This window comes from Corvus kubaryi, unplaced genomic scaffold (genome assembly GCF_017639235.1).
Source record: "Corvus kubaryi isolate FWS band 111438036 unplaced genomic scaffold, C.kubaryi_AGA036_p1.0 37382, whole genome shotgun sequence".
NCBI lineage: Eukaryota > Metazoa > Chordata > Aves > Passeriformes > Corvidae > Corvus > Corvus kubaryi.
In genome coordinates, this window is record NW_024581124.1 from 798080 (window position 1) to 825029 (window position 26950).

General features: G+C 38.1%; 1 protein-coding gene across 2 annotated transcripts; it reads right to left on the reverse strand.

Annotated features, from left to right (window-relative positions):
- Positions 1-1119: 1119 nt before the first annotated feature.
- LOC121667855 (protein HIRA) lies at positions 1120-26763 on the reverse strand. 2 transcript variants are annotated; one of them, XM_042034967.1, is made up of 24 exons: positions 26661-26763; positions 25783-25893; positions 24895-24985; positions 24298-24392; positions 23373-23468; positions 22384-22544; positions 21375-21542; positions 20733-20846; positions 19134-19204; positions 16678-16783; positions 15895-16116; positions 15197-15282; positions 14547-14741; positions 12988-13158; positions 10809-11013; positions 9946-10050; positions 8994-9142; positions 8115-8276; positions 7291-7349; positions 6216-6321; positions 4941-5063; positions 3840-4003; positions 2052-2140; positions 1120-1549 (listed from the first exon to the last, which is right to left on the reverse strand). In XM_042034967.1, exons 1-24 carry the CDS (start codon positions 26746-26748, stop codon positions 1433-1435), a joined length of 3054 nt encoding a protein of 1017 aa, XP_041890901.1. In that variant the 5' UTR covers positions 26749-26763; the 3' UTR covers positions 1120-1432. The 2 variants fall into 2 exon arrangements, with proteins under 2 accessions (XP_041890901.1, XP_041890900.1); XM_042034966.1 differs by having other exon boundaries at positions 10809-11028.
- Positions 26764-26950: the final 187 nt, after the last annotated feature.

Below are 26950 nucleotides of genomic sequence, written 5' to 3' on the forward strand. Positions count from 1 at the left end.
AACATTACAACTGGTTCTCACTATCAGACTCTGGCCACAGCACCACAGCTACTCCTTGTCCTGGCTGAGGGTGAAGGATATTGTTTTTTAGAGGTTTAGGGGAGAAACTACCCTTTTACAAGGGTTTAAATACACTTACTCATTTCAAATCTCTTACTCAAAAACATTTCAAAGCAAGGCATAAACTGAGGCACACCCAAACAGCAGGGCCTGCAAAGAACCAACACCTTCACTTGCTCCTTTCCCACCACCAAGCGCAGTCTGGGAAAAGAAAACAACTTGATTTGTTTTCAGTGGAATTCCAAGAGCATTCCACAAGGAACATGGCCAGAACTGCATGAAGCTCCTTCCCACTCTGGTCAGTGGTGAGGGGAGCCTGTTTGGCTCTGGCTGAGATGATGAGCACTCCCACACAGCTCCTGCTCCCTCGGCCAAGATGGGGCTCCAGAGGCAAACGCTGTAGCTGTCCACAGACATCACCAGCACTTGCCTGATCACGCTTTCAGAGGAAAGATCATCCAGACAGAATTATTTATTTCCAGACACATTAACGTGATTCAGCCTATGTTGACATTTCTGGAGATGCCTGTGCCCTTTGTAATAATTCAAGACCATGTTTTTGCTTTTTGTTTTTTTAAACCAATGCAATGTTCTTTTATTTTGTACTTACAAAAAGAGCCACCCCATTGTATCCCTCCCCCTCCCCCCAAAATGCCTTTTACAAACATTGAAAAATTAAAAACCTGATGATGACATGTTAATTTGGTAGAATTACTTTGAAACATAGCCTTTGTAATTAAATTCCTACAAGATGACTTTGTAGTGATAGCCTGATTATTGGCCAAATAAAATTCCATATTACAAGTTAGCAAATTCTCGTACAAAAATAGTCCATGTGTTAGAACAGCCTCTTATTATTATATTCACAGGAAAGAGTCTATTGGCTGCATAATACCTTAATATTTATGAAATTTCTTTTTACGTGGCTCATTCATCTAATTTAATATAGTGTTGAGCCTCAATAAATCCTCAGGCAAAAAACCCTAAACAGGGTTAAATATGCTGTTCAGTGTACTCTGAAGTACTGTGCTTTTCACAGGACATCCAAGAAACCGCACAAACAGTTCTCAGCTCGTTTTAATATTAAATGAGATCCAGATCCAAAAGGATCCCCCTGAAGTACATATCCATGACTTTCCATAGAAACAGAGGCCTCAGCTTCAGAGGAAACAGCTTCAATGGTCAAGTTTCACTTGGGAAACTGTCTAGCTCCTCCACTCATCGTTTTCAGGAATCCGCTGGGACCTCTGCGGCACAGCCCTTCTTCAGGAGTGTCCCCACTGACCGGGCTCTCGCTCCTCTTCTGTCTCTGGTTAATGCTGTTCAGAAGTTTCTCTCGGACCAGGCCTCACAGGGAAAATCTGGGGACATGCTACTTGTCTCTCAAGATGTCTAGCTGCTCTTGATACTCTGTGAAAAGCCTCTGGAAGCGGAGGTTCTGTCCAATAACAGGAAGAAGCTCTTTCAATAGTTCTCTCTTTTGTAAACCCTGCACAGAAAACAGAAAAGCATCCTCAGAATCTATGTTATCATTAACATGTTTCATAGAGCTCTCTAAGATTCATGCCCTTTCTCCTGCCTAGAGAGAGCTGTGTGTTTTATGCTCTCACTCAGCTTCCATGAATCCCAGAATACAAACTGTCTTCACATTTGCACACTCATGAAGCTGGAGCAGTCTCTGCAGTTCCAGACTCCAAGCTGTGTTCTGAGAGGGAAGACCTGTCTTTGGCATGTCCCTGTTTCAAAGCTGCTGTTTGAACAATGCTGAGAGCTGAACATGCAACTTTCCTTCATCTGTGTGATACTCAAGACAGCACCAGAGCTGACTCTGGGTCAACAAGCATTTGCCTGTGGTTTCACATGGAATAAATCTCAGTGCCATGGGATAAAGCTTGCTTATGTGATCAGAGCAGAGTATGGAAAAGGTAATACCCTGTAGTTTTTATGGGAAACTCTTCCTTGTTCTTCATTAAACTACTATCAGGACTTACCATAACTGTTGATTCCCACTGACTTCCAGCTGAGTAATGAACTGGACCCAGTAAATCCTTGCATAATTCTCGCAAACGATATTCAAACCCTGGAGATAATCAGAAATAAAATCACATTCATAAGCATTTCACTACATATAACCACTCCACAATGCAGCAGACAACATTCAGGAAAGAATTATAATAAATAAAATAATAAAATAAAGCCCAAAATACTGAGTTCTGGAAAGTCATATTACTATTCTTACAGAAAATCTTTGGAAATACAAGATGATTTTTAGAGCTCTGAAGGGTCTTATTTAAGGTTCTCAAAACCAAAACCACTACTAAAGATGATCTACAATAGGGAGAAAAACTGAAGTCTGAAGTAATTACTCCAGCTTGTTTTAAGAGCTGCCCTGATCTCAACCTCTCTCCCACTGCCCCCCCATCCCGCCCGTAAAAAACATACCAGCTGTTAAAAAACCAAAACACATTTAATAAAACCACACAGTTTCCAGGCCACCTTTATTCACCCAAAAATCAGAGGGGGGAATTCCCTTGCAAGAAGCAAAGTCTATGCAAGAGTAACTTGTCAATCAACATATAACAGATGGAGTATTTTAATGGATTAGAATTCAGTGGACATTGAAATAATCATAAGAATAAAGGGTCAATAATAGAATATGCAATTTTCAAAATTCAGCAGCTCTAGAAAACTAGTGAAGCAGCAATACACATCTGGCAAAGTACAGTTTTTGTGACACCCATCCATCCATCCATCCATGGCAGCAACATTTGGAGGTGCCAGAGGAACCCAGAAGAGGTTCTCAATTAGTGAAGGCTTTTAAAAGTACAACCATCTCTTTAACATATGACCCAAGATGAATATTTTAATTTCAGCTGGGGAAGGACAGAGAGAACCACATGCAGTTCAGTAAGCTCTCCTGTTAAATAAGGTAAGGGTCAAAAGGCAAGAATTAATGAGTTTGATTTTAATTCTGGCAACACCTATTAGGTGGCCTAACATGAACCATTTCATTTCCCTCGGTGCAGAATGATTATGGAAGGTGAGGAGTAAGGCTGAATTAATACAATGGGAACTACTAAATTATGAATGTGGACAGGCAGAGATACAAGAGAGATCTTCAGAATCCAAAAAGTGTAAAGTCAGATGGTTAACCTTATTTAACATAATAGCACAGAGATAAAATGTATTCAAATATAAAATAGACACACAGAACCTTTCTTGTGTGTTTCTTTCCTCACAGAATTTAACACATGGAATTCACCAGTACAGGCAGTTGAAATTTTAGAACGTAAAAGAATAAAGTGCAAGCAATACAAGCAAATTCTCTGCAGTTTTATGGGCTCTGGTACAAAGTGTCAGAGACTGAGCAACCCCTCCATTTCACATCAGGCAGCAATTGCCAGCTGGCTGAGGAACATTAGGTATTTTGCAAGGTGCTGCTGGTTTTCCTGAAACATCTGTAGCTGCTACAAGACAACACTCAGGATGTGCCTCACAGACCACTGGGCTTTTTTACAATGCAATTGCCATTATTGGAGTCTGCAGATGGCACTGCTTCCCCAGACCATGGTCTGTTCCCAGTCACTGGGTCAAAACAGGATTCCTGAGCACTGAGCACTGCAGAAGCAAATCCAATTTGTTTTAAGCAAACTCTGAGTCCAGAAGCCAAGTGCTAAAAGGAGGATGTTAAGGGCAATCATACATATACATGACATGAACAGTGTTTCTTAAAAGCCCATCAGAACTGCAGAGAAGTACCAGAGGCTGGCAGGTCTCACCTTCATTAACTAGGTACCGTGCATAGATAAGGAGCCAGTGGTGATATTCGTGACTGGATTGTAACATAAGTGCTGCTGCTATCTGGTTCTCCAGGTATGCAAGTGTTGTTTCTTGTTGCACTAAATGAGGCATGGAGAACAATCTTGCAGCTTGCCTTCCTGAACTGCAAAACCAAAAAGATTAACGTGCCATAAAATCAGATACAAGTTTAAGGAATATATCTTTTTGTAGCACTAGCTATACTGCACTGATCTTTCAGAGGCACACAAGATATAAGGCATTTAAAGGATTTCTTGCATAAAAATGTATTGTCATAAGAAAGCTAATTTGAAAAAAGTAACCAGCTATTAGAATTTTTTTCAAATGGAATTTTTCATTCTGTTATTGTCTCTCTCAAAAAGAGAGTGTTGTTTGTTTGTATTTCAAATGCTTTTCACAATTAATTCCCCTTCTCCTCAAGAGAAGAGCAATAAAATCATACAGCTCTACACAGTTTCTCTCCAGAAAAAAATTAAACTTGGATGTGAAGGGCAGAAATAGCAAAGAAATCTGCCTGGGAAATCTAATTCAAATCCAAGTGAGGATGGGCTGTTAAACTACCTACAGGAATCTGCTCTGGCTCACACAATTCCTTGGCGATATTTTCACATGTTAAAAATACTCACTAGATGACTAATATCTCAACTTTCTCAAAGACTTCATTAAATAGATTCTTTGAGGCCAACTGAACTGCTCAAAAATTGTAGGCCTACTCCAGAAAGCTGGTAAACTAGAAATTAAAATGCAAAATGTAAATAATTTGTTTTAGGTAATAAAAGTATGACATACACAAAGTTGTCCAGTACCTTACCCATCCAATAAAGAGGAGCCTTAAAATGATTGCATGTAGAACGTGCTTTCCTGCCCCCCAGACAATCTCATAACAACATTAAGATACAGACTATAAACATGCAAAGGTTTAAAAAACCACTGTATGAACGACTGATTATTTCAGAGCCATTGGCATTTCAGGAACTAACTCAGTGATCCAGGCACGTGAATAAATGACATGACAAAACCCAGACAAACGTGCTGACGACAGGAAGGCAGCGGGTGCATACTTTGATGTCCGTCCCTGTATTACAGCCAAGGGCCCAGAACACAGCATGGCTTCTTGGGATGGCAAACTAGTCCTGAAGTCTGCACATTGTGCTAGAGAGTCCTGTTTGTCAGAAACAAGATTCCTGAAAAAAGCAAACAACCAAAAAAGAAGTCTGAGGATTGCAAACAGCAACGTCAGTGGATCCAGCTCTGTTCTGCCTCAAAGCCTGATTTGTGTTTTCAGAGATAACCAAAAAAAATATCACTGAAGTGCTCAGGAATCCCAGGCACCCTGATTATTCCCACTATGCGTCCAAATTCTGCTTGTGCCATGTCCCTCCTACCTCCAAAGTTGAAAATATTAATTGTATAATGTAATTTACCATTAGTTTGGAAAGAAATTAATTTTCTACTTGCCATTTTACATTCTAATAAGAAGCCATGACCCAGAATGATGCCCGGAGTGAACACAGGTAATTGACTTTCTCATTAGGAACTTGATTTTACCTTATGTCAGGTGCCCACCCACCACCAGACACACACATTGACAATCTTTTCTATAATTACAGCTATCCCTTCATATGGAGGGAGCTGACATTACATTCCCACACCTAATTAAGGATATCACCTTCACCTGCTTGAGATGCCAGAAGAAAGAGAGTGGCTCAAACCAATGCTAAGTTTAGGCTTCAGACAGCACGGGGGTAAAACGGTACAAATATTTAAAATACCCTTTGCTACTTTATCATGTTTAAATCTGTATGATGATTAAAGGCATTGCTCTTTCAAATATTTGCCAAACTGTGGTACAAACTAAGAAATGGCAGCAAATTCGGAATTATGGCTGAGAGCCCATCCTCTGCTCCTTACTCCCTTGACATAAAGAACAAATAAGGTGTTTTTCCTTTTCCAGAGGATTCGCCTCAAGTAGTTGAATAACAACAATTATTCTGAGAAGGAGTTAAAATAAGCCCTTTCATCAAGCAGGCTCATTACACTAATTACAACAATTATATTAGGACTACAACATGTTTTTTTTCCTCTTAGGAGGACAACAAAGAACCTGTTTTGGAAAGACACTGTAAATAATTTAACCATGGAATTTTTTTATAGGAACTTAGGCCTTTCCATGGGGAAAGCCTATCTGATCCCCAACAAGACACAGACTCCTGTGTAACCTTTTCTTGTGTTTAGTAGTAACTCTTCCATGACTCTGAGGTAGAATGATTTCTTCCCAGTAAATCAGAACACATGCTCCTCTGAGTTGCAAAAGCAGGAAACAGTACATGACTTACCACGTAGAAAGAGAAGGATTAAAGCAGTATGCCTTCCCATCAGACATGCTCATGACAGGAATTCCATGCTGAGTCAGCAAGATCTGAGAGACAGTTGCATCACTTCCTACAAGTCAAATCAAACCGAAGTGTTTCTTTTGGAGTCTTGCCTAAGACTCATAACGGTCAGAAATTGTATCCACCATTAATTATCAGTTACAGCAACCAACAGAAAAAGGTTCAATGTTGTTCTCAAGTACTGATAGGAAAGTCAAGACACAAGTTAATGATGGCAAGCACCAGGCTCAATGCAGTAGCATTAACATCAATTTTGCAAAATACATTATCGATCTTGATGCTGCAATTTATACAGAACATGGGCTTAATGAGGAACATTCCCCTTACCTAGGGAAAATCTTCAGCAATTCTGCTATGTCTTTTGTAACCCAAGAAACCTTTAGCTTTCTTTTTCCCATTAAGTTAAAATTATAAACCCCAGCATATTTAGAAAAGTGTGCTAAGAGCACAGTATAAGTGGGATAGCTGGAGTCTCATTTCCCAGCATATTCCAAGCCCAGGGCTTCTGCATGTAACTTCTAATGATGACATTTGCAAACTGGTAATACAACTGCTTCTCTAGCTAGTTTGGATCAGTACTGTACTAAAACAGAAGCTAATGTACTCTAAGACACTGCTTTTTTGATGATTTGTGTTGTGCCAGATTGAAACTGAAGATTTTAAAGTAATGAATCAGAAGATAATCAGTTGTTGTTCATCATTGAGACAATAAACATGCAAATTACACAAATTGCTGTAATAGCAGATTTATATTAAATATTTATTTTGTGATCTTCACAACACTGAATTTCTACATTCAGAAGCAAGGCAGACTATAAGCTACAGAATCTCACACAGGTTTGCTGCTCACTGATATTGTCATCACTGTTATTTCAAGAACTTCCCTTTATTAGACAATAATGAAGGGAAATTATTTGTTTAGGCTTTCCAGGTTTCATAAAATTTCAGCATATTCATAAATGGCACTAAATAGTACAGGTGGGCTCAAAGGTTGGTAATTAAAGGACTTTTTTATTACCTGAAAATATTGTTTGCAAAGACTCATCTCTAACAATGGCTGTCTGCTTGTGAACATCCCTGAAAAAGACAAAAGGACAAGTCTGCAGTGAACAAATAACTGAAAACTCCAAAATCTTTTAACAAATGCACTTTTTCATTATTCATGACAAAGCAAGGGATTAGGCAGTTTGTTTGTTTGGGGTTTTTTATTTGTTTTTTTTGTTTTGACACTCTCTTCATTGCTTAGACAAAATTACTTTGGCAGAATCAAACCCCTTATGGTAAGACAGAAGTTAATAGCAGAAAACAATTTTTATGGCTCTTTATCAGGAAACCTCATTACAGCAAAGCAAACACCGAGGATCCAAATAACTCCTTTAGGAGCTCTGACTTGCCTGAGACATTAGATTGAATTCAACAACTGTAAATAAATTACCACTGTTTTTATCTCGGCATCTTGAAAATGGCTGGAGTAGTTTAACTCTAAAACTTGTGTACTTTATTGGTTAAAAGTGATGGAAGATGGAAGTATCCTTGCTTCTCTTTCCCCTCCCCCCCATGCCATTCCACATGCATCACAAACAAACTAGTGACTTCTAGCTGATTCTTTATCTTTGTTCTAGAATGAAGTTCAGTATTATGGACTGTCCTAGAACAGAAACAGGATTCTGCTGAAACAGAAACAGTCCTGCCCAGTTAACTCTACATATTCTATTCAAAAGTGGACTTGTGTTCAGACCTGATGTGGTTTAAGCTCCAGTTTCAACAGCAGTGCAGTGACACAACTGAAGGTACCTATGAACATGGCCTGAGGCAGCTGCTGCAGCCAAACGTGGCCCTTACCAAACAGAGAGCGTAGCAGCAGTGGTGAGAGCCATGATGCAAGAACCTGTGCAGTGCAGGGTGGAAATGGGTGTGTTCAATATTATAGGAGGAAGAAGGCGACGACCACAAGCTGAAAATACTGATAATGTTCGTTTCTCACAGGCCACAGTCACAATCTCACTGGAAAAAAAACAAAACAAAACAAAGAAGAAACATTTGCATGTTGTCAAATGCAAGTAGCATAAAACCAGGCTGAATTCTTAAGCTGTCCTACAGCTTGGGTAAATTCCCCAAAAAGTAACTATTGCAGCTTTAAGAAAAAATTTTCAATACCAAGAGGAAAAGTTATAAACTAAACAGACCAAGGGGCATAGCTGGAAATACCAGCAAAGCTTTTGGTTATACACAAGCTCTCCTTCAAGCCTATACTTGTATTTAACTTTAAAATCTGCTGCTTCTTTTTCAGGGCTCAGGCTTCAGAAATACACTTTCAAACTCTGAAGTTGAAACTAGGCAAAATTGAGAAAAATTAAGGAAAAAAATAGCAAAAGACTCAGGAAAATACTTTGACATGACAAAAACAGGCCATTTCAAATTTTTGGTTCTTTAGTAGCTAGCACTTGAAAACCTGTCACTTATGATTTAGTCAACTTTAATGAAGAAATTTAAAGGAGAAATGTAAACTTACAGGAAAATAGTTGTAACTCACTAATGAGAATTTGTGATGTTTTAAGACTGCATAGAGTTAATACTTGAAGCAAAACCTGAGACTAAGAGAGGTGCACACTTTTATCCATAAACATTTATTATGAAAAATAACTGTAAACCGTACTTTTGTACACCTAAAAATGTCTTCTGGCCTTCAGGACCCCCTTCCTCCAAAAGATGCTCTCTTACCAGCTTCCTGCTGCAGCGAGGATTCGACTGGTGAGGACTGTCTCCCATTCCTTTCCTTCTCGATTACACTTTAACCTGCTCAACTTTGAACCTCCCACTGTGGTCATTTCATTCTCCACTTCCAGGTACATTGATGGATCTGAACTTATCTGAAATACAAAAAAATAAAATAATTTTTGGAAGAGGAAAAAAACTACTCCAAAAAGCAACAACTACTATTAGATCCAAACCAATGTCTTTAAGAACAGATTTAAGTATGGCATTCTCTGTTTAACGTGGCTTCAAAATATACCATGGCACTTCAAAAGAGCAGACCTCTGAAAATTGGCCTTGGCTAGAACACAAATAACTTCTTTGTATTTGAAGCACAAACATAAGGAAAGGTTGTGCTAGTCTGTCTCTGCTTCCTAATTATGGGCACCAGATCAAGTCTGTATGTGCCCAGCCTCCCCACAGTCTTGTAGTTGGAACCAGACTACCACAGCCTAAACACACATAAAAACTATTTCACAAATACCTAAAGCACTACTATTTGCCAGCCTGTTCAGATACAGAGCACCTCCGGAGAGCTCTCAGAAAAGCCTTGTTTTTATTCTTCAGTGGTGTACTCCCAACACCACTGCAGTAACAGTGCAGCAGCTACTCCCACCAGAGCCTCTTACCTCCACCACACAACTTGGGCTAACCAGGAGGAGGGACTCATGAACCAGAGCTACTCACTCCTCCTTGAAGTTTAGCTGGGTCAGAAGTGTCCTATTTTTAGCTGGTTTGCCATTATCTTTATTCATACAGACATATTCTTAGAAGCTAAAGTGCCACCATCTTGCTTACTTCAACAAACGCATGCATTCAAATGTTAACTTATCCAAGGATGTGAATAACCTTAGAATATTTAAAAGAAAGTAGGATTTTTTGTTTGTTTTTAAAGTATTTTTCCTTATAGTCCACTTACTTGCAAAGTAAACGATTTCTGTGGGATTGGGGTTGGCAGTTTAAGTGCTAATGCTGGTGCAGAGATGCAAGCAGCATCCTTCTCAGAGGCCAATGTAGCTGGGGCCTGGAAAAAAATAGCAGAAATAGTTAAATTTTTCTATTAAAAATGTTAAAACCAAATATATTCTACCAAACAGATTGATTTGAAAGAGAATTTTCTTAAAATTCCAAGTAATGCCAATTGCAAATATTAGTCTTGTTCAAATTAGTTGTATGAATACAAGTTTTTTAATATAGCTTCTAAGAATTAAAGAAAAAACAAACTTGAAGTGGTCTCTTTTTTTTTTTTTTTGAAAACAACCCTATTTTCAGCTGCAACTAATTCATGAAAAATCTGGTATATTACATGGAAAATCTAAGCTCTAGATACTGAAAACACAGGTATCTATATGATAGATAAATGACCCTAAAATGATGGAAACTCTAATACAACTACTTTAGGGTTCCGAGGAAATTCATAACCATTTAAGTCATCATATCCAAGTCAAGTTTCTTGTTCTTGGACCACTCTCCATCATACACCACCAAAAACTGATGGCATTTCATTGTATTCTATACAGTCCTTTGGCAGGCTATCATTACTTAGCATGCTGGGACCTTTAGTAAGTAGCTACGTATCTATGTAAAAAATAAACACATTTGCCACACCATGTGCACCTGCTTTTTTTAAGCTTAAATTCTAAAATCAGTAAGTTTAGAGGCATGGAAGAGGGATGGCTAAAAATTCTGAGGGACTGATACTACTTGTCGATGAACAAGTCAACATGGGACTGACTTAATAAAATGAACTTTGAAAGCCACAACGAATCTTATTTATTTTACCTGAACAGTTAAAGTTACTGGTACAAGTCTGGAGTCTTTCCGAGGCCTTCCTTTTTTCTTCTTTTCTACTGTTTCTCCCTCGAGTTCCAGTTTCCGTTTGGGTACACTGAGTGGTTTAACAGCTGGAATCTTCTCTTCACTGTCACTGCTGCTCTCCAGAATATCCTTGGGCTTATTGTCTTTAATTAAATTCTGATCCTTCAGTCTGTAAAAAAAAAGTCTGTAAAAAAAAAGCTGATTCCAAAAGTTGCCATGTATCCTACACATTGCCCTCTTGCAGGTAAAGTGACATTTCTTAGCCCTCTTTGAGTGTATTTCAAAATGCACAAAGGCAGGAGGAGGAAGATGAAGAGGTATGGCAAACCCTTTCCAAAAGTACAATGTGCAATATATATGTGAACCAATCAGACATATTCTCCCCTTTAAAAACAATTAATCAAACCAGAGTTAGCCACTGGATAAAGCTGGAAATAGCAACTTTATTTTAGCATTCAGTTCCAATTGCAATCAGATCTCTTTCCCTGAGCTGATACAAATAATTCAGCACTCTAAGATGCCAGAGCCGTTCATCTTTTCCCCTTCAGCGGACATTAGACTTTCTGCTTATTCATGTAGAACTTCTGTCATTCTGTTGTCTATCCCCAGAAGTTCTGCCCAGTTCTGACTACTGCAAAATGTGTATCTGTGAACCATACAAATGACTTCACTGCTACAGCTTCCATTTCAGGAAACATAACTATGGAACCACAGAATGGTTTGGGTTGGAAGAGACCTTAAAGACCATCTTATTCCAACCCTGTGCCATGGGCAGGGACACCTTTCACTAGGCCAGGTTGCTCCAAGCCCCATCCCACCTGGCCTTGAACACTTCCAGGAATGAGACATCAACATCTTCTCTGGGCAACCTGTTCCAGTGTCTACCACCCTCACAGTAAGGGATTTTTTACTAATACCTCATCTAAACCTGCCCTCTTTCAGTTTGAAGCCACTCCCCCTTGTCCCGTCACTACATGTCCCTGTGAGAAGTCCCTCTCCAGCTCTTTTGTAGCCCCTTTAAGCACTGGAAGGCTGCAATAAGGTCACCCTGGAGCCTCCTCTTCTCCAGGCTGTACAGCCCCAGCTCTCAGCCTGTCTTCACAGCAGAGGTGCTCCAGCCCTCTCATCATCTTTGTGGCCTCCTCTGGACTTGGGTCCAACAGATCCATGTCCCTATATAACTAAATATAATATAACCAATACAAAGCACAACCCCTGTGAACTCTCTTGTTAACCATTAGACACTAAAATAGGTCATTTAATCATACTCTTCTCCTTCCCTCCAATAACTGGTTATTAACTCACACTGTTTTGCCTTTATTCCTTAACTACTTGGCTTCAGAGAAATACCTTACATAACCCAAACCTTTCTTCTCTGGCATCTAAATTATGCCAAACAATATACTTTTATCCATATTTCACTGACACATCAGAAGCAATTATGAGAGTAATTTAACATATCTTGCTTCTGCATCACATGGTTAAGCTCTTTGACATAAAAATATTGATGTATAAAAGTATGTTTTATTGAAAATAACTAGGGAACGACATACTTCTTTCTCAAGATTGCTATTTTTTTATCATTTGTTTTGGTGAAACAGGAATACTTATGCCATAACACTATGTCACAAACCAAAATGCTTTCTTTTTTTTTAATCATGTGGATCCAGAGCCAAAACCCTTTAGAATCAGAGAATCTTCTCTACATGCCTTCAAGGCATAAAACTGAAATACAACTACAGCTATGATGATGAGAGGTTGTCTGCTGACATGTATGGTAATTTATCTTGAAGTAAATCTCTCTTGTACAGAGATGCAGGCTAGCTATTTTTGGCTGGTTTTGTCTTCTAAGGAGCCCAGCTGCACTCAGTCACACAGGCATACGTACACACAGCCTCTTACAACAATAGTTTTAACTTGGAATATCTTGAAGAATCTGCTTGACATCAAAATGCCAGGGACAAATGTACAAAGGGATAACACCAGCACAGAATGTACCTATTTATAGCCGTCCCCTTCCCTCCAATAGTGGAAGAAACCCAAGACAGCTTCTAGAGTGTCAGCACTGTGACATCTACACCACAGAGAATTAGTGTTTCAACTCTGCATTATTATCTTCCTCCCTCCCCAGGCTATGTCTTACCTGTCCACAACAGTCTGATTTGTGTTTGTTACAACAGCAGTCCCTGAGGTGGCTTTGGATCGTTCTGTGAATCTGGAATCAAATGCTTTCATAGGTTCAATCTTGGATGGAGTTGTCAACACAGAGGAAGACGATGCAGAAGGAGCAGCTGAGGCAGAGGTAGCATTTACACTGTCAAGAAAAGAGACAGCAAAAAAGGATTGAAAGAAATTTAGTACTGGTAACCTGCGTTGCTCGTAACAACTAGCACTCATGCTACTGGCTGGAAACCATGTTGAAAGCCTTCCACTCGAGTACATCGTCAATTATGATATTCTTTTTCCACTCTTTCATGCATCAGTGTTTTGCAAGCTTTGCTACTCTCAAAAGCTGTGATACACCTCAAAGCTCAGAGCTTCATGTGGCTGCATATCTGGATTAAAAGACCCTAATTCATTTATTATGTATTTTAAATTCAGGAAGGAAATGATACTTTCAGCTGGTACTTACATAGGCAAAAGGAAAGGATTACTTTTTAAAAAGATCGCAGGGATTCCTGCTTTTACCCCTTGTTCAGGTTACCAAATATTTCCATTTCAATATTATATTTTACTGTTTATCAATCAAACAATTTGGGATGAAACAATTTGTGCCAGGTTTAGATTTTGTTGTTGAAAAATCCAAACTGATTATTAGGCCTTTCCAAGCGTAACTCTAGGGCAAAGGAATGTGTTTTCCCCACACTAAAGCATTCCGGGGATCTGTTATTTCAATAGCTGTTTACTTTAGAGATTTTTCAATTCATTCGCAGAATGAATTCAGAGAATGAACAGCTCTAAAATAACTGATGCTTGTACTAAAAAGCTGCTAGAAGTACAATTTACAAAGAAAAGGATACTTAATAGTTTCATCTATCAATCATTTCTCATAGTCCACCTGCTCACTTTTTAATCTGTGGCCAATTTTAACCAAATTTGACAGAGAAGTAGAGGTTTCAATGACACGATGCTGTTACAAATGCTATAAAAACATACTGACAAGAAGTCAGGTCAGTGCTACCACTGAGCAAAAAGCAAGTAAAGTTCAGTTGTTCTGTAATTAATTTGAAAGACACACTGGCCAATCAGCACATGTGCACTGACAAGCCAATGTTACTGTGCTCTGATGGGGTTGTTACACAGGAAAGAAGGATTACCATGTTTGAAGAGAGGACACAGGTCAGAATTCGCTGTAAAATAGATTTCATTACTTACACTACTGGAAAAACCTTCTATTGTTTACTAATAGCAACCCACCAACCTATAAGTAAGTGATTTTGTTAAAGCATTAGTAATCAGCTGTGTACTTCATTGCACTGAAGTTTACTGCCAGAACTATGCATATGGATTTATTCATTCCTGACTTATCACTATTTAAAGTAACCAAATACTAATAAAATCTCAATGTTTTCAGGAAGGTTAGATTCATGGGGTTTTGCAGTAAGGAAACCACTTTAATATTTTCTTCATTACAAAACTATAAACAAGAACTAAAAACTAAACAGACTCATGTAAGTAAAAAACAAAACAGCAAATACTGACCCATCTTTATTGGCTGCATCATCTGTTGGTTTTATACTGGCTGCTGTTGGCTCTACAGAAGGCTTTGAAGTATTAAGGGAATTTGCTGTGTTAGAATCTAGTGACATGAGCTGCTGGTTACTTTGAGAAGACATCATTGAGCCAGACAGAGTTCCAGATATTGGGATGCTATTGAAAAATGCTGTAGAAAAATCCCTAAACAAAGAGACGAACAACAAATATATTTCTTAAAAACACTTTAAAAGTAATTGAAAAATAGTATTTTTAGCTAGAATTTTTATTCCATTCTTCCCTTTTCCCCATGTGGATACTCATGTACAACCTAAATAAATCCCCAGTACCTTCCCAGAGTAATTTCTCATCTTCAAAGGATATTAAAGCCGGTACTAATATAGATATGAATCAACAGTACATTACAGCATTGTTCATCTATAACAGCAAATAACTAGTATTAGCCTGATCTATTAGAAGTGAGACCTTATGGCCAAAGAACACAGGTTGAAACTCTATTTCATAAGAATACACACTTATTTCCAATAAGTGCTTTGCAATGCTCTAAGACAAAAAGTCAAGTTTGGAACAGGAAAAAAACAACAACAAAAAGAGATAAGAAGGTAAAGAAGGATTTTAAAGATTGCTTTCAAACATACCCAGTGTCCAGTTGAGCTATGCAGAGAGGTGTGATCCTTCTCCGACCATCTGCTGTTCGTGTTTCAACTTGTTTTTTTAAGAGATTCTGTTGGGAAATACATTTTATCATAATTTCTGACAAATGGAAAACGCTATTTTTTTCCTCAAACTGATAAGAATAAGTATATTTGAAAAAGTGCTTCAATTGAAAATCTGTTAGCAAAGACTTTTTCCCATAAACACACATATTTCCAATTTTCAATCTATCCATCTGTAGAAAAGGCATTTGTGGAGAATGTCATCTGCTCTCCACTTTAGAATCAAGTCTAAAACATTGTGCATATCAAATCTTTAATTAGAAGTTGTGTACTATGTTTAGAAGAGAATTTAAAAATGCTTCCAACCTCTGTCATTGAGAAACTGAAGCAGAGTTCTACAGCTTCTCTTCCATTAGCTTCTCTTGGTTTCCTTTCTGCACACCAAGAATTTTGCACCCATCACAGAAACATCCACAAGCCTGTTTCCATGTAGCCTTACTTCTGCTTAAAAGCATTTAACTTTTCAACAAGACCCAGTAAATGACCCACTAAGTTGGTCATATGGGCCATACACAGGCTGAAAAGTGCCACTCAGTGTAAATAAGGGCACAGAAGTTGGTTCTTTCCTAACAGTTTGGTATTTATTGGCTCAGTACTTGACAGTACCCAAGAGCACCTACCTTTCTAATGTCCTCCAGGCTCTCCCCATTAACCATGCTTGCCACTTTGGGAGCTGTGGCATTCCCAGAGCCTTCCCAAATTGATGCGTTCTTCTGATCCGCCTGCTGCTGCTGTCTCTGTTGGTACTTGAGCATCTCTGGATTCTCAATAATGGTGGTGGACAACTGAGCTTCAGTCATGATAGCCAGGCTTTTGCCATAGGTGGACTGGTGAATGTTGCTCTGTGGGTGTTAAAGATGTGAGTGACCACCAGTGCTACCATGACATCACTGATTAGAATACAATGGAATCACAAAAATCTAATGGAATCCATAAAATGCAGCTGCCCTCTGGTGTATCATGTATACACCAGATTTTTTTTCAACTAACACTAAATCAATATGTAAAATAAATGAAATTCAAAGCTCTAGTTGCTAATAGCAATGAGGAAAAACAGCCAAGAGCAATTAGTTTTAAAAGACTTGCATATAGGCAAGTGAAAGAGTAATTTTATAGTGTTTTGAAGCACCCACTTCTTGTTGCCTTGGCCAAATAATTACTTCACATGTATAATGATGTGTAAGCAAGTGGATGTTTTCCAAATTCTTTCTTTCCAGAACAGAAACTAATACCACAAATTCATTTCTTGACTACTCTTTTTTAATGATTTGTAAAGCAGACAAGACCACATTTTCTGTAATATGGAAATCAGTTACTATATACTTCTATAAATAGGCCAATATTTTAATTGAATCAATACATCCCTGAAATATGATCACAGGTTCCCTGAGTGCTTACTGTACCTTTTCCTCCTCACTGAGTGGATCCCCAAGTTCATCCTGGGAAAAGTCCAAAAATGCCACTGATCCATCCATGGAACACACCAGGATACCAAGTCCATTAAGGGTCCTGAAGGAAATAAAGGTCCAACTTTGTTTTTAATCTCTCTCATTCATGCAAAGTAGCAATACGATGGATTGTTCAATAAAAATCTCAGCTTAAGATTTATTATCACAGCAATAACTGATGGAACCAAAGAAGTGGGACAGTGAGGAGACAGGATGACAGCAGCAGAGTCCCTGTGCCAATGCTCCTTTGCAGACTGCACAAGGACAGTGGCATTGGGACAATACACTTGCCCATGGCATGAGCAGCACCATGAAAACTTTCCTGAAGGGGTAAACCAGAATAGTGTTCACAATGAACAGTGAGAGAAAATTATAAATGTATTTCCTTCAACAGATGAACAAAATTTTTGTGCTAATGGAAGTGGGTGAAGAAAGGGGCCCTCAGTTGACAAGCAGTCCAAAAATCTTGGTACTAGGCAAGAACATAGGTTTGCTTTTGTTATTGTTCATTATTTGGGTTTTTAAGCAAACTGCACATGTGATTATATGTGAGGATATGTAGTAACCCTCTTCTGGAGGTCTCAAAAGGTTTCCTTAGCAAAGACAGAGAGGAGAAACTATACATTCTAGTCTTAATAGAATTACAATCTTGCATATATAACCTATTGTTGCACATTTGAAAAAATACTTGATGAATTTTGACACTGAATCCCAGACACTTCCAAGTACAGAGCTCACAGAGACAGCAACATAGTGGCTTACAATTTAATTGTTACACAGAAGGGAAGAGGAAAGGAAAGCTGGCAGAATTCCAAAGTCCTAACCAAGTTATTAAAAAACTATTACATGTACCATGGCTATAGGCATTTGGAAAGCCCTATTTTTGTGGTGGCTGGTGCCCTGATAGCATCACATCCAGAGAAATTAGCCTCAGCACCATGAAGGTGCACCATAAGGTACACCAACAGTACTCCAAGTTACAGAACAGTAAAATCATGTTGAGAGTTTTCTGCTTGCTTAGCAGCGAAAATTGCTGAGCTCCTATTGACCTCTGAATCCAAGCAATTGTTCCATAAAAGCATAATCATTCGCAGATATTATGTTGATGGATCCAAGTCTAAAATTCTAAACCAGAAATTATACAGATATATATATATAATATATAATATAATAGTACTAGGTTTCTCTGAATTTACTCAGTCTGTTTTCAGAATGGAGCACGTTTCTGGGAACACTCCATATTATAGACATTTTAGCCATCCGTTTCAATTTGTAAACGGAATATAAAATATCAAGCTGCCTGATGATCCTTTGTCTTTCAAGTATCCCACAAGACCATTTCCTCAGAAACTGCAAAATGTTAACCAGCTATTACTCCAAATGACTTCATGCCATGAAAAATGTGCAAATTGCAGATGGAGAAATAAAAAACACTAGAGGAAAACAAAATAATTCAAAGCTATTGTATTATAACAATAGCAGCACTTCTCATTAAATATTCCACTTGCTGGCTTTCTAGCCTGAATCTGTTGATGGAAGAAAAATGTTTTGGTTTGGAAAACTTTTTATTGTGGTTCACTGAGCTTCATGGCAAAATCCACATGGCACATAGAAACCCGGAAGTTACACAATTGTAAGCTTGAAAATTCCCAGTATAAATACACCAAGATTTTGTTGTAACTATTAAGGGAGAATTTCAGAAGTGAGGAAGCGATAGAATTAAGACAACCTATGTAATAACTGTGTGCCTAACATATAAAAAATACTGATCTTTTTCTTGTACATAACCCTTAAGTCTCTGAATCACCTGATGTATAGATGAAGACAATTTTTTATACCATTTGGTGAGTGGTATCACAGTTATTTTTCTCTTATTAGTTAAGTCTTGCAGTTAATTTAAAACTATTTTTAACTTCTGCATTTTTGTGACCAGGCCTTAGGAAGAAAGCAGGAGAATAGAGTACCACTCACTGCAGAAAGAGGAAAACAAGACTAGGGACAGTAGACTGCTGAGAAAGTGGATTGTCTAACCAGCTTTTCATTAGATGTAACACACACGAAACTCAACAAGTTAACCAAGTTCACCAAGTCATGTTACAAAACACACGCTCTATGAAAAAATGTCAGAGAATGATAACTCTAACATAAGTAGGAACTCATTCCACAGCTATTTTACTGTATCATGTTCTAAATACATTACTTTTTGTTCAGTTAATAATCTCAAGTGACCATGTGCTAGTTGGTAATACTACACCAAAGATGTTGCAGTAGAAACAAAACCTTCAGCAACCAATTACTTGTGTTCCAACAGCCACAATTTGTACTGTTTTGAGGCATTTCCAGCTAATATGTACACCTAAAGCTGATAGCAATGCTTTGGCTTCCATAACAAACAGCAGAAATCAACTTACCAGGAGATGTCCATGATTGACTTGTCAAACAGTTCATGTATGACAACTAAGGGTCGTTTCAGACATGTGAGCTTAGGAAAACAAGAAACAACACTCAGAAATGTAGAAGTTTTACACTACCATGGATAGTATCACATTAACACTCTCCCAGAGCCTCACAATATGCACCAAACAAGATCTGGCCAGGAAACAGCTGCATGGCTGGTGGTGCATCTGAGGCACCAAGTCACCCGTTCCACTGCTGGGACAGAAAAGCTCTGGAGAAGAATAGCTGACATTCAACTCTCTGTTCTGAAACACAGACTGAATTTCTTAATCAACTTTGCCTTTACACTACAGTCATAAAACACTCTCTGCTGCTCCAAAAGCAATTCCACAGATGCAAAAGACAGCTTCTATTCTAAGCTGTACTGAGATAAGGATGTTGCAAACTGCCAGCACATGAAGACAGAAAATAGATTAGGTTTCCATGTCCTCACTCGGACTACTTGTCTAAGAAAGTGAAACATATCAAGAGCAAAGGGAATTTGACTCACAATTACTCTTAAAGAGAATTCCTCTGCACTTAAGAATCAGCTTAGTAATAAAGAGCTGAATATGAAAACTCCCAATAATCTGCTCTAAATCAGACATTCTAAGCTCTTTAATGTCAAACCAACGGATTTAGTATCTCTAGTGTATAGTACAACTGAAAGGAAGCAGAAGTTGATACGGTCAAGGAAGTTTTATGCTCACAGATGCAGTGTCACTGTCACCTTCAGTAGTTATTTATGCTTCCATAGGCCTGTGCTCTATATGTGTTTATTAAGCTCCTCAGGGCAAAGGCAACCTATAACTTTGCATCTCTGTACTACCTTCTGTAACCTTAACAGCCACTCCAAATGAAATCTTCATAGTATAAATAGAAAGTAAAACATACTGAGTGATACTTTGATATGGGTATGCACTGGTAGCCATTACCAGAAACAGATTTAGTTATGCATCCAGAGATTGATGGATAAATATCACACTGGAATCTATAAATAGTAGATTACAGTTAGCAACTGGTGCGTTCTAGCACAAGTTCTCATCACAAAGCTTTACAAATCAGTTAAATTGATTCCCTGCATTTTCCAGTTGTATTTAAAAATGTGAAAATAGCTACTCCTCTCTAGTAGCCAGAATATTCTCTAGCCAGAATAAAAATTTTAGTGTAGATTTTAAAGTAAAACCCAAACTAGATATCAAAAATTTGAAAGAATACTTAAAAAGCTCATTCATTTTCATATCCCTTTCCTTTACAAAGACAAAAGACAAGTAAAAGGAAGAAAATTAGGTTGCATTTATTAACTGTGGTAACATGTTTTATCCTGTAACAGCTTCTCCCCACTATCAGGGCAGACACTCTGCCACTGGGTTCTAACTGCTCTTGCCTTTAGAGAAATGAACTAATACCAATCCACTTCCTTCCCCCCCAGCTAAACCTGTAACAACAGAGCCAAAAAAAACCTAAACATAAAACTAAATGTAAGACCTAATGCTGTACACGTGACCTTTGTGCTAAACCCCCAAGCTATCCAATGACCACATTAGTTCAAAGGCAGGAAAGAAACCACTTACCCAGACAGAAAGAGATCGATCTTTACTACCAACAGCACAACAGCAGTAGGGACAACTTGACTTGGTGGAGCTCCCATTCTTTTGTTTCTTTTTGAAGATTTTTGGGTTGAATTTCTGAACAAATGAGATGCTCAAATTTTATCACAGTAATTACATTTTAGCAGGAGATCTGCTTTAAAAGCAAATTTTCCACTTAAGAGTGAAAAAGCAACATTTCACAGAAATAAAGTCCTGAACCAGACTCTATAAGAGCACTGACAAAAGCTGCAGAGGTTTTCTTAAGGGGCTTTCTGAATGCCTTAACAGGAAAGGCAAACAATATTAATTTTACTAGGGATCAGAAATCCACTAGAAACCTAAATCATTTTAATCAAGTCACTGAACAGCCAACAAAGCTGATGTTTGACATTCCTAACATGCTCCTGTATTCTCCCTTGTCTTGGTCATCTACACGCAGCTCTCTTATCACAAGAGCAACCTGATTGCTTCCAACATGTAAAGTTGAAATTTTTAAATCACCACTATGCATTTGCTTTACTAATCTTGACACCCATCTTCACCTCTTGTCCCATTTATACATAAAATTATCACAAAGCACATGCAAATTTTAACTTCAGGGATAAATTACTATCACTCACTCACCACTACTGTAACTGCCTTCCGATGCCCTACAAAATCCATGTTGGTTTTCCATCCATCCCTCTCAATGATCTGAGCAGTGGGTCCAGAATTATTCATGGCATGAGCAGAAACGAGATAATGACCATCAGGCGACCAGCTAAGGCGCAACACATGAGTTGTCCCTCCACACTGACAAAAGAAACACACTAGAGCTTTAAAAGTGTTTGGCAAACAAAGGGTTTTAAATGCAAACTATTGAAATTTCAGATTTAGAGAATATGATTACAAAGTAAGTTTCTTGTGAATATAAAAGAATGACCTCACAACTCTCAGCACTTGGTCATATTTACACAGGTGATGTAGTGTAACTTAAGAAGCCGTATTAAGAGGTGAGGAAATGGAACTCAGAGTACTTTTTGAAAAGAAACACAAATGTTACATCTTTTGGATACTGTTTCCTCAGTATTTATCACAGTCACAGTGACAGGGCTGCAACACCAGCTCACATGTGAATTGAAGCAGATCAGGTCTACTACAAAGAGTAATTGCACTAATCACAATACCATAGTCACCAAGCACCAGCTTCTGTCCCTAGAAGCTTGATCTCTTGATCAAAGTCATCACATAACAGCCCTATGATGCCAGACTGAAGATCCCTCCTAAGTTCTTACCTCATTTCTGACAGTGGCCAATAGAAGATCCGTAGGGAAGAATGTCAGACTATTGTAATCAGTGTGCCAATACTTCCCCAGGATAACCCCTACATTTCCAGAAGTTTACTTAATTGTTTACATAACACATGTAAACCTTAGGCATCCACAATAACCAACAGCAGTAAGAGTCTCTAGTCAATGACATTTTGTATGAGAAAGTAATTCCTTTTTTCCCCTCTTTTGAAGCTGCTATCTGAAAGCTTAATTTGATTCAGCACTGTTCAATTAATTAATGTTTGCACAGAATCAGAGTTACTCTTCTAGTTTTCACTCATTCTAAGGGAATTCACTTTGAATAGTCAGACATTCTGAAGTACCTCATCAAATGGTTTTGTGATGCTGGTTTCCAGCTGCCAGTCCATGGTCCGCCACACCTTTAAACTTCGATCATCAGCCTGAGAGGCAATGTATTTTCCAACAGGATCCCAGGTCAGCCCTTTCACCAAGCCTGAATGACCCTTCAAAGTGGCAAGAATTTCTGTGCACACAAAAATTGAGAACAGAGAGTAGTTACTGCTGTCTCCTTTAGGACAGAGTGTTGAGAAAATTGACGATCTTTTTGAAACAGTATATTAAGTATAACCTCCTTTACTGTAGAAACAACATATCAACCAAATTGGAACCTGTACTTAAGAAAAAACTGATATAAAAAAGTGGTAAAGAGAACTCTGGCCAGATTAAGGAGTGCAAAACTCTTTAGAAGACATAGATGAGAGCAGGAAGAGCAGCAGAGTCCCAGCACTTCAGAGTAGCACTTTGAAGCTGTGAAAAACAGCACTTGAACTGGAATTTCAGTTAAACATTCACCCTTTCCTCCACACCCAAAGATTATCACAACTAATTCAGCTTTGTGCAGCAAGTGTGAACCAAGTCAAAGTTGTGACTCAACAGACACACAAGGTTGGCAGACCTGGTAACCTACTTTCAGTCACACTCTTGCTTATCAGACTGTGGGAGGGGAGGCTGAGAGGGTGCACAATTAGCTTCAAAGTCTAAAGACTCTGGTGTAAGTATTGGAAGCAGGCTTAAAATAAATGGCATGTAAATAAAACACATGCATTCGTGACTTTCACATAAAAGCAGCAGCACAACCCGAATGCAGCTGCTGTCTGCAGCAGTGTGGAATCCACTGCTCATTGCCACCCAAACCTGAAAGGAAGACTGACCCGCCAGACTGCAGGTGTTTCACCTCAAAAGACAGACAACCCATTCCCACCTAGAGATTTGAAGAGTCAGTGAAATACACCCAAGGAGGGAAGAGTTCGTCACAAAGCTTTACATACTGGCACATCTTAAAAGCTCTCACCTGGGAATTTGACAGCATTCCAGATGACAACAGTGTTATCAACACTACAGGATGCCAGCCAGGCATCATGTGGAGACCACGCTACATCCATCACATCTGTTTGGGAAGAAGCAGTTTCCATTTAAGAGATTGATGGTAATCAGAAAGTCAAAAGGTCTTTTTACAAAGAACTTGTGTGGCAATATTTTGCTATCACAGAGAAATTATTATCACCTCACTAAAGTGGAAGGTAAGAAAGAACATAGCAACATTCATTGGGAGTGAGACTCCACAACTTCCAATGTTCAGTGAGGATCAAAGAAATAACCCAAAGGGAAATAATGCAATGTTTAGTGATTGTAGGAAGTACTAACAGCTGCACAAAGAACTTTGCCTTGTTTAGAATGAAAAAGTAACAGAAACTATTACAGTGCACTCACTTTGTTCCAACACACGTGGAGTGATCAAAGTGATTTCCATCTTGATTTTAATCATAGCTCATGTCAGCAGACACAAAATGCATTTGAAATTACTTGTTTATTCAACTTTTGTATTGCTCTTTAGTTATTTTTCCTCTAAATCAATATTTATATTCTTTAGTTTACAAAAACCTGGTCTTTTGCCAATCAGGCTATTCACTGCTAGTGTGAACATTTATTTAATCAAAAATACAGTTTAACTTCCTTCATTCAGATTCATTTTTAAGCTAGAAAATAGCAAAATATAAGTTCCTTAGTTGTTAATTTTTCTCCTACATACTTGCCAGAAGTTACTTGTATGAAAATTGTATTTCATTAAAAATTATATATTTTTAAATTTTCATTGTTGCTCTTAATTACTGACTTGCCACCAAATACATGTATTTCAAACAAGAAAACATGATACCTAAAAGCATTTTTTTTCCAAATACATGCAAATTATGTTCATTCAACACCTTTAAACTTACCCCCTGAATGGCTTCTGAGAATCGACACACACCTCCACTGCTCAACATTAGTAAGTTTGCTACTAGAACCAAACACAGTGCTAGGTCCAATGTACCTAATTAAAATATAAACAGTTATAAAAAGAATCACCACAAGCTCTTCACTTTCTTTTTAAAGAAAATCAGCTGCACAGTACACTTATATTTTATGGTCAGTTATTCCTACAATACAGAAGAAAAAAAATGCGGTTTTTTTAGAGAGAGTAATTCCTGTTATTAAAAAATTCACTTCAATAAAATGTACAATTTCTATAGATAGCATAAAATGGTAACATTTAAGGTGACTCTTCAAATCTCACCAGGAAGCTTTCTTCAAGGACAGAAGAAAATGTCTCAGCTCCTCCAGAGGAGAGAGACTGCCCAGGCAGACACACTCCAGCCCAAAGGACAGGAGGCCACATCACCACCACCAGTGCTTTGGTGTCACAGCTTCTGGCTCCTTACACACCAGGTGGAGCACTGAGCTTACCAAAGGCCAGGACAGGGAGGAAGCACTAAGATGTCACAGAGAAACCTACTTGAAATGAAATATAAAGCTGAAGGAAGAAACATGCTTACGCAGCTCGTTTCCACACCATAATCAACTTGTCATCTCCCCCTGAAGCCAAGTAAACTCCATTGTTTGACCATCGCACACAGTTCACACAAGCTGAAATGTAGAAAAGAAAGTCTGTAAGATGAAATATGTAAGTCATTCTGGACTGCAGACAGGATTTATAATAGAAATAAGCAAAACTTAACAGGAGATATTTAGGATTTAAGTGGGCTTTTTCCACTCAAAGCAGTTACTCTGTCTGCTTTAGATAAATGAATTGGTACTTATCTTTCAGTAGCAGTTGAGGAATTTCTTACTTAAAAAACCCTATTCCTTATCTAAAAAAGCTTCACCAAAAGAGGCGTGAAGGAAGAAAGATTAATATTCCTCTAATGAAGGAAACTTATTCTGGTAAATAAAGTGGGATTAAGAGGGCAAAGAAGGAAAGGTATATTTTGAAGAAAGAAGGGACAACTTGTCAGGTGACCATATTAATTCCAAATGTAATGATTTATAATGTAATAAGTGTAGTAATTTATAACTATAATCAATATACTTCATATGATGTATCTTTTACACTTATTTCTTCTCCTGTCCTTCCCTTCAGAGCTCTCCAGTTTCTCTGAATGTGTATTATCAAATACATTATGGCCACAGCTGAAAAAAGTTTCTAGGGAGGAGATTTCCAGAAGTATCTATAGCCCTCTGCACATTTCCTCACATTTTAACAACATTTTCTGCTGGATGTCTTGAAAAGTGTACAGCCAAAGTATGAGACTACTCTGCTGTATTTTATTGATTCTTCACCACTGGACAGGCATGATTTTTACAATTACAGAGATGTAAGTCTTAAGCTTTGGCAAATTACCAATAGTCAGTACCAAAAAAACCCAACCAGCCAACTTTGTTACCTAAATGATTGTCCATCTGACAAAGCATCTTGGGAATATTTTCATTCTTTTCATCTTCCTCTTTCAGGACAGGAGCCATATTCCAGATCACAACTTTGCCAGAATCCTGACCTGTAAGAGAACAAAAAGCCCCCCCTTCTAAATAAATGCAAAAACGTTTTTCAAATTAATCTCAGTTCCAGAACAGATGTGAAAATGCAGGCAGCGGGGACTTTGGAAACATTTGAATACAGATGCTGCTTTGATATAATTATACCAATTCAGAAGTGCTTTATTTTTCTTGAAGCTATTAAAAACAATTTTATACAGCCTTGTTCAAAAGTCGTACTGTACATAACTGATACCAACTACAAGGACAACTACTTGTAATAAAAATATATTTTAAAAGAGAAAAGATATATTCAAATACTAAATTGCAATTACTGTAGCCAACATAAAATTATTCACTATTGTGAACCAAATAATATTTTTGCATATATATTTCTTAAGCTATTCTATTTGTATAATTGGATTTTTCTGTCCCAATAGCTGTACTATTTAGCAATTGAAAAAGCCCAACTGCACATCCAGTTCCTCTTCAAATTAAAAAGAAATTTGGCCCATATGACCACGACTCAATCCCTGATAGCAGCAACTATTTCAATGACGTCCAAGAGGATGAGGACATCAGAACACATAACCCTGCCTTCTGCAGGAACAGCAGCACTTCGTAGTATATTTTAATAGCTTACACAATTAACTGTTTCTTAGAGATAAAAGTGATGTCTTTTTAAAAGGGTCAATTCAAGTGCCGTGAAGGCACAATATAATAATAATTATAATAATAATTATTATTATTATAGCCCAAAATTTTGCCTTCTATCAGTACACAGACTTACCTTGTCCTCCTGTTGCAAACTTGGTCCCATCTGGGTGAATGTCCACTGAAAATATTGGCTTTCCTGGAATTAGAGAACAAGCAGCCATACAGTGAATTGTTTTACAGTCAAGAGAATGCAGTAAATGCCACAACCTTGGCTGGCAAGTGACTTTCTTCTTCTAAAGGCTCGAGTTGTAAGAATTACAGCTGACTACAAGGGTTGAGAGCAGCTTGCTGACAGAAATGGCAGCCTATTAAAAGCCTATATGGAAGTTATCATGCCACAAAAACCAGCGATAACCGAGGACA

What these genes read in the sequence shown, in the direction of transcription:
- LOC121667855 (XM_042034966.1), bottom strand. Translation starts at nt 26,748, where the DNA reads ATGGCTGCTTGTTCTCTAATTCCAGGAAAGCCAATATTTTCAGTGGAC. An exon ending in GTTTGCAACAGGAGGACAAG is followed by an intron (nt 25,894 to 26,660) that starts GTAAGTCTGTGT and finishes GTTCTCTTACAG; the next exon opens with GTCAGGATTCTGGCAAAGTT. An exon ending in GCCTGGAGGACATTAGAAAG is followed by an intron (nt 15,283 to 15,894) that starts GTAGGTGCTCTT and finishes ATTTCCCAACAG; the next exon opens with AATCTCTTAAAAAAACAAGT.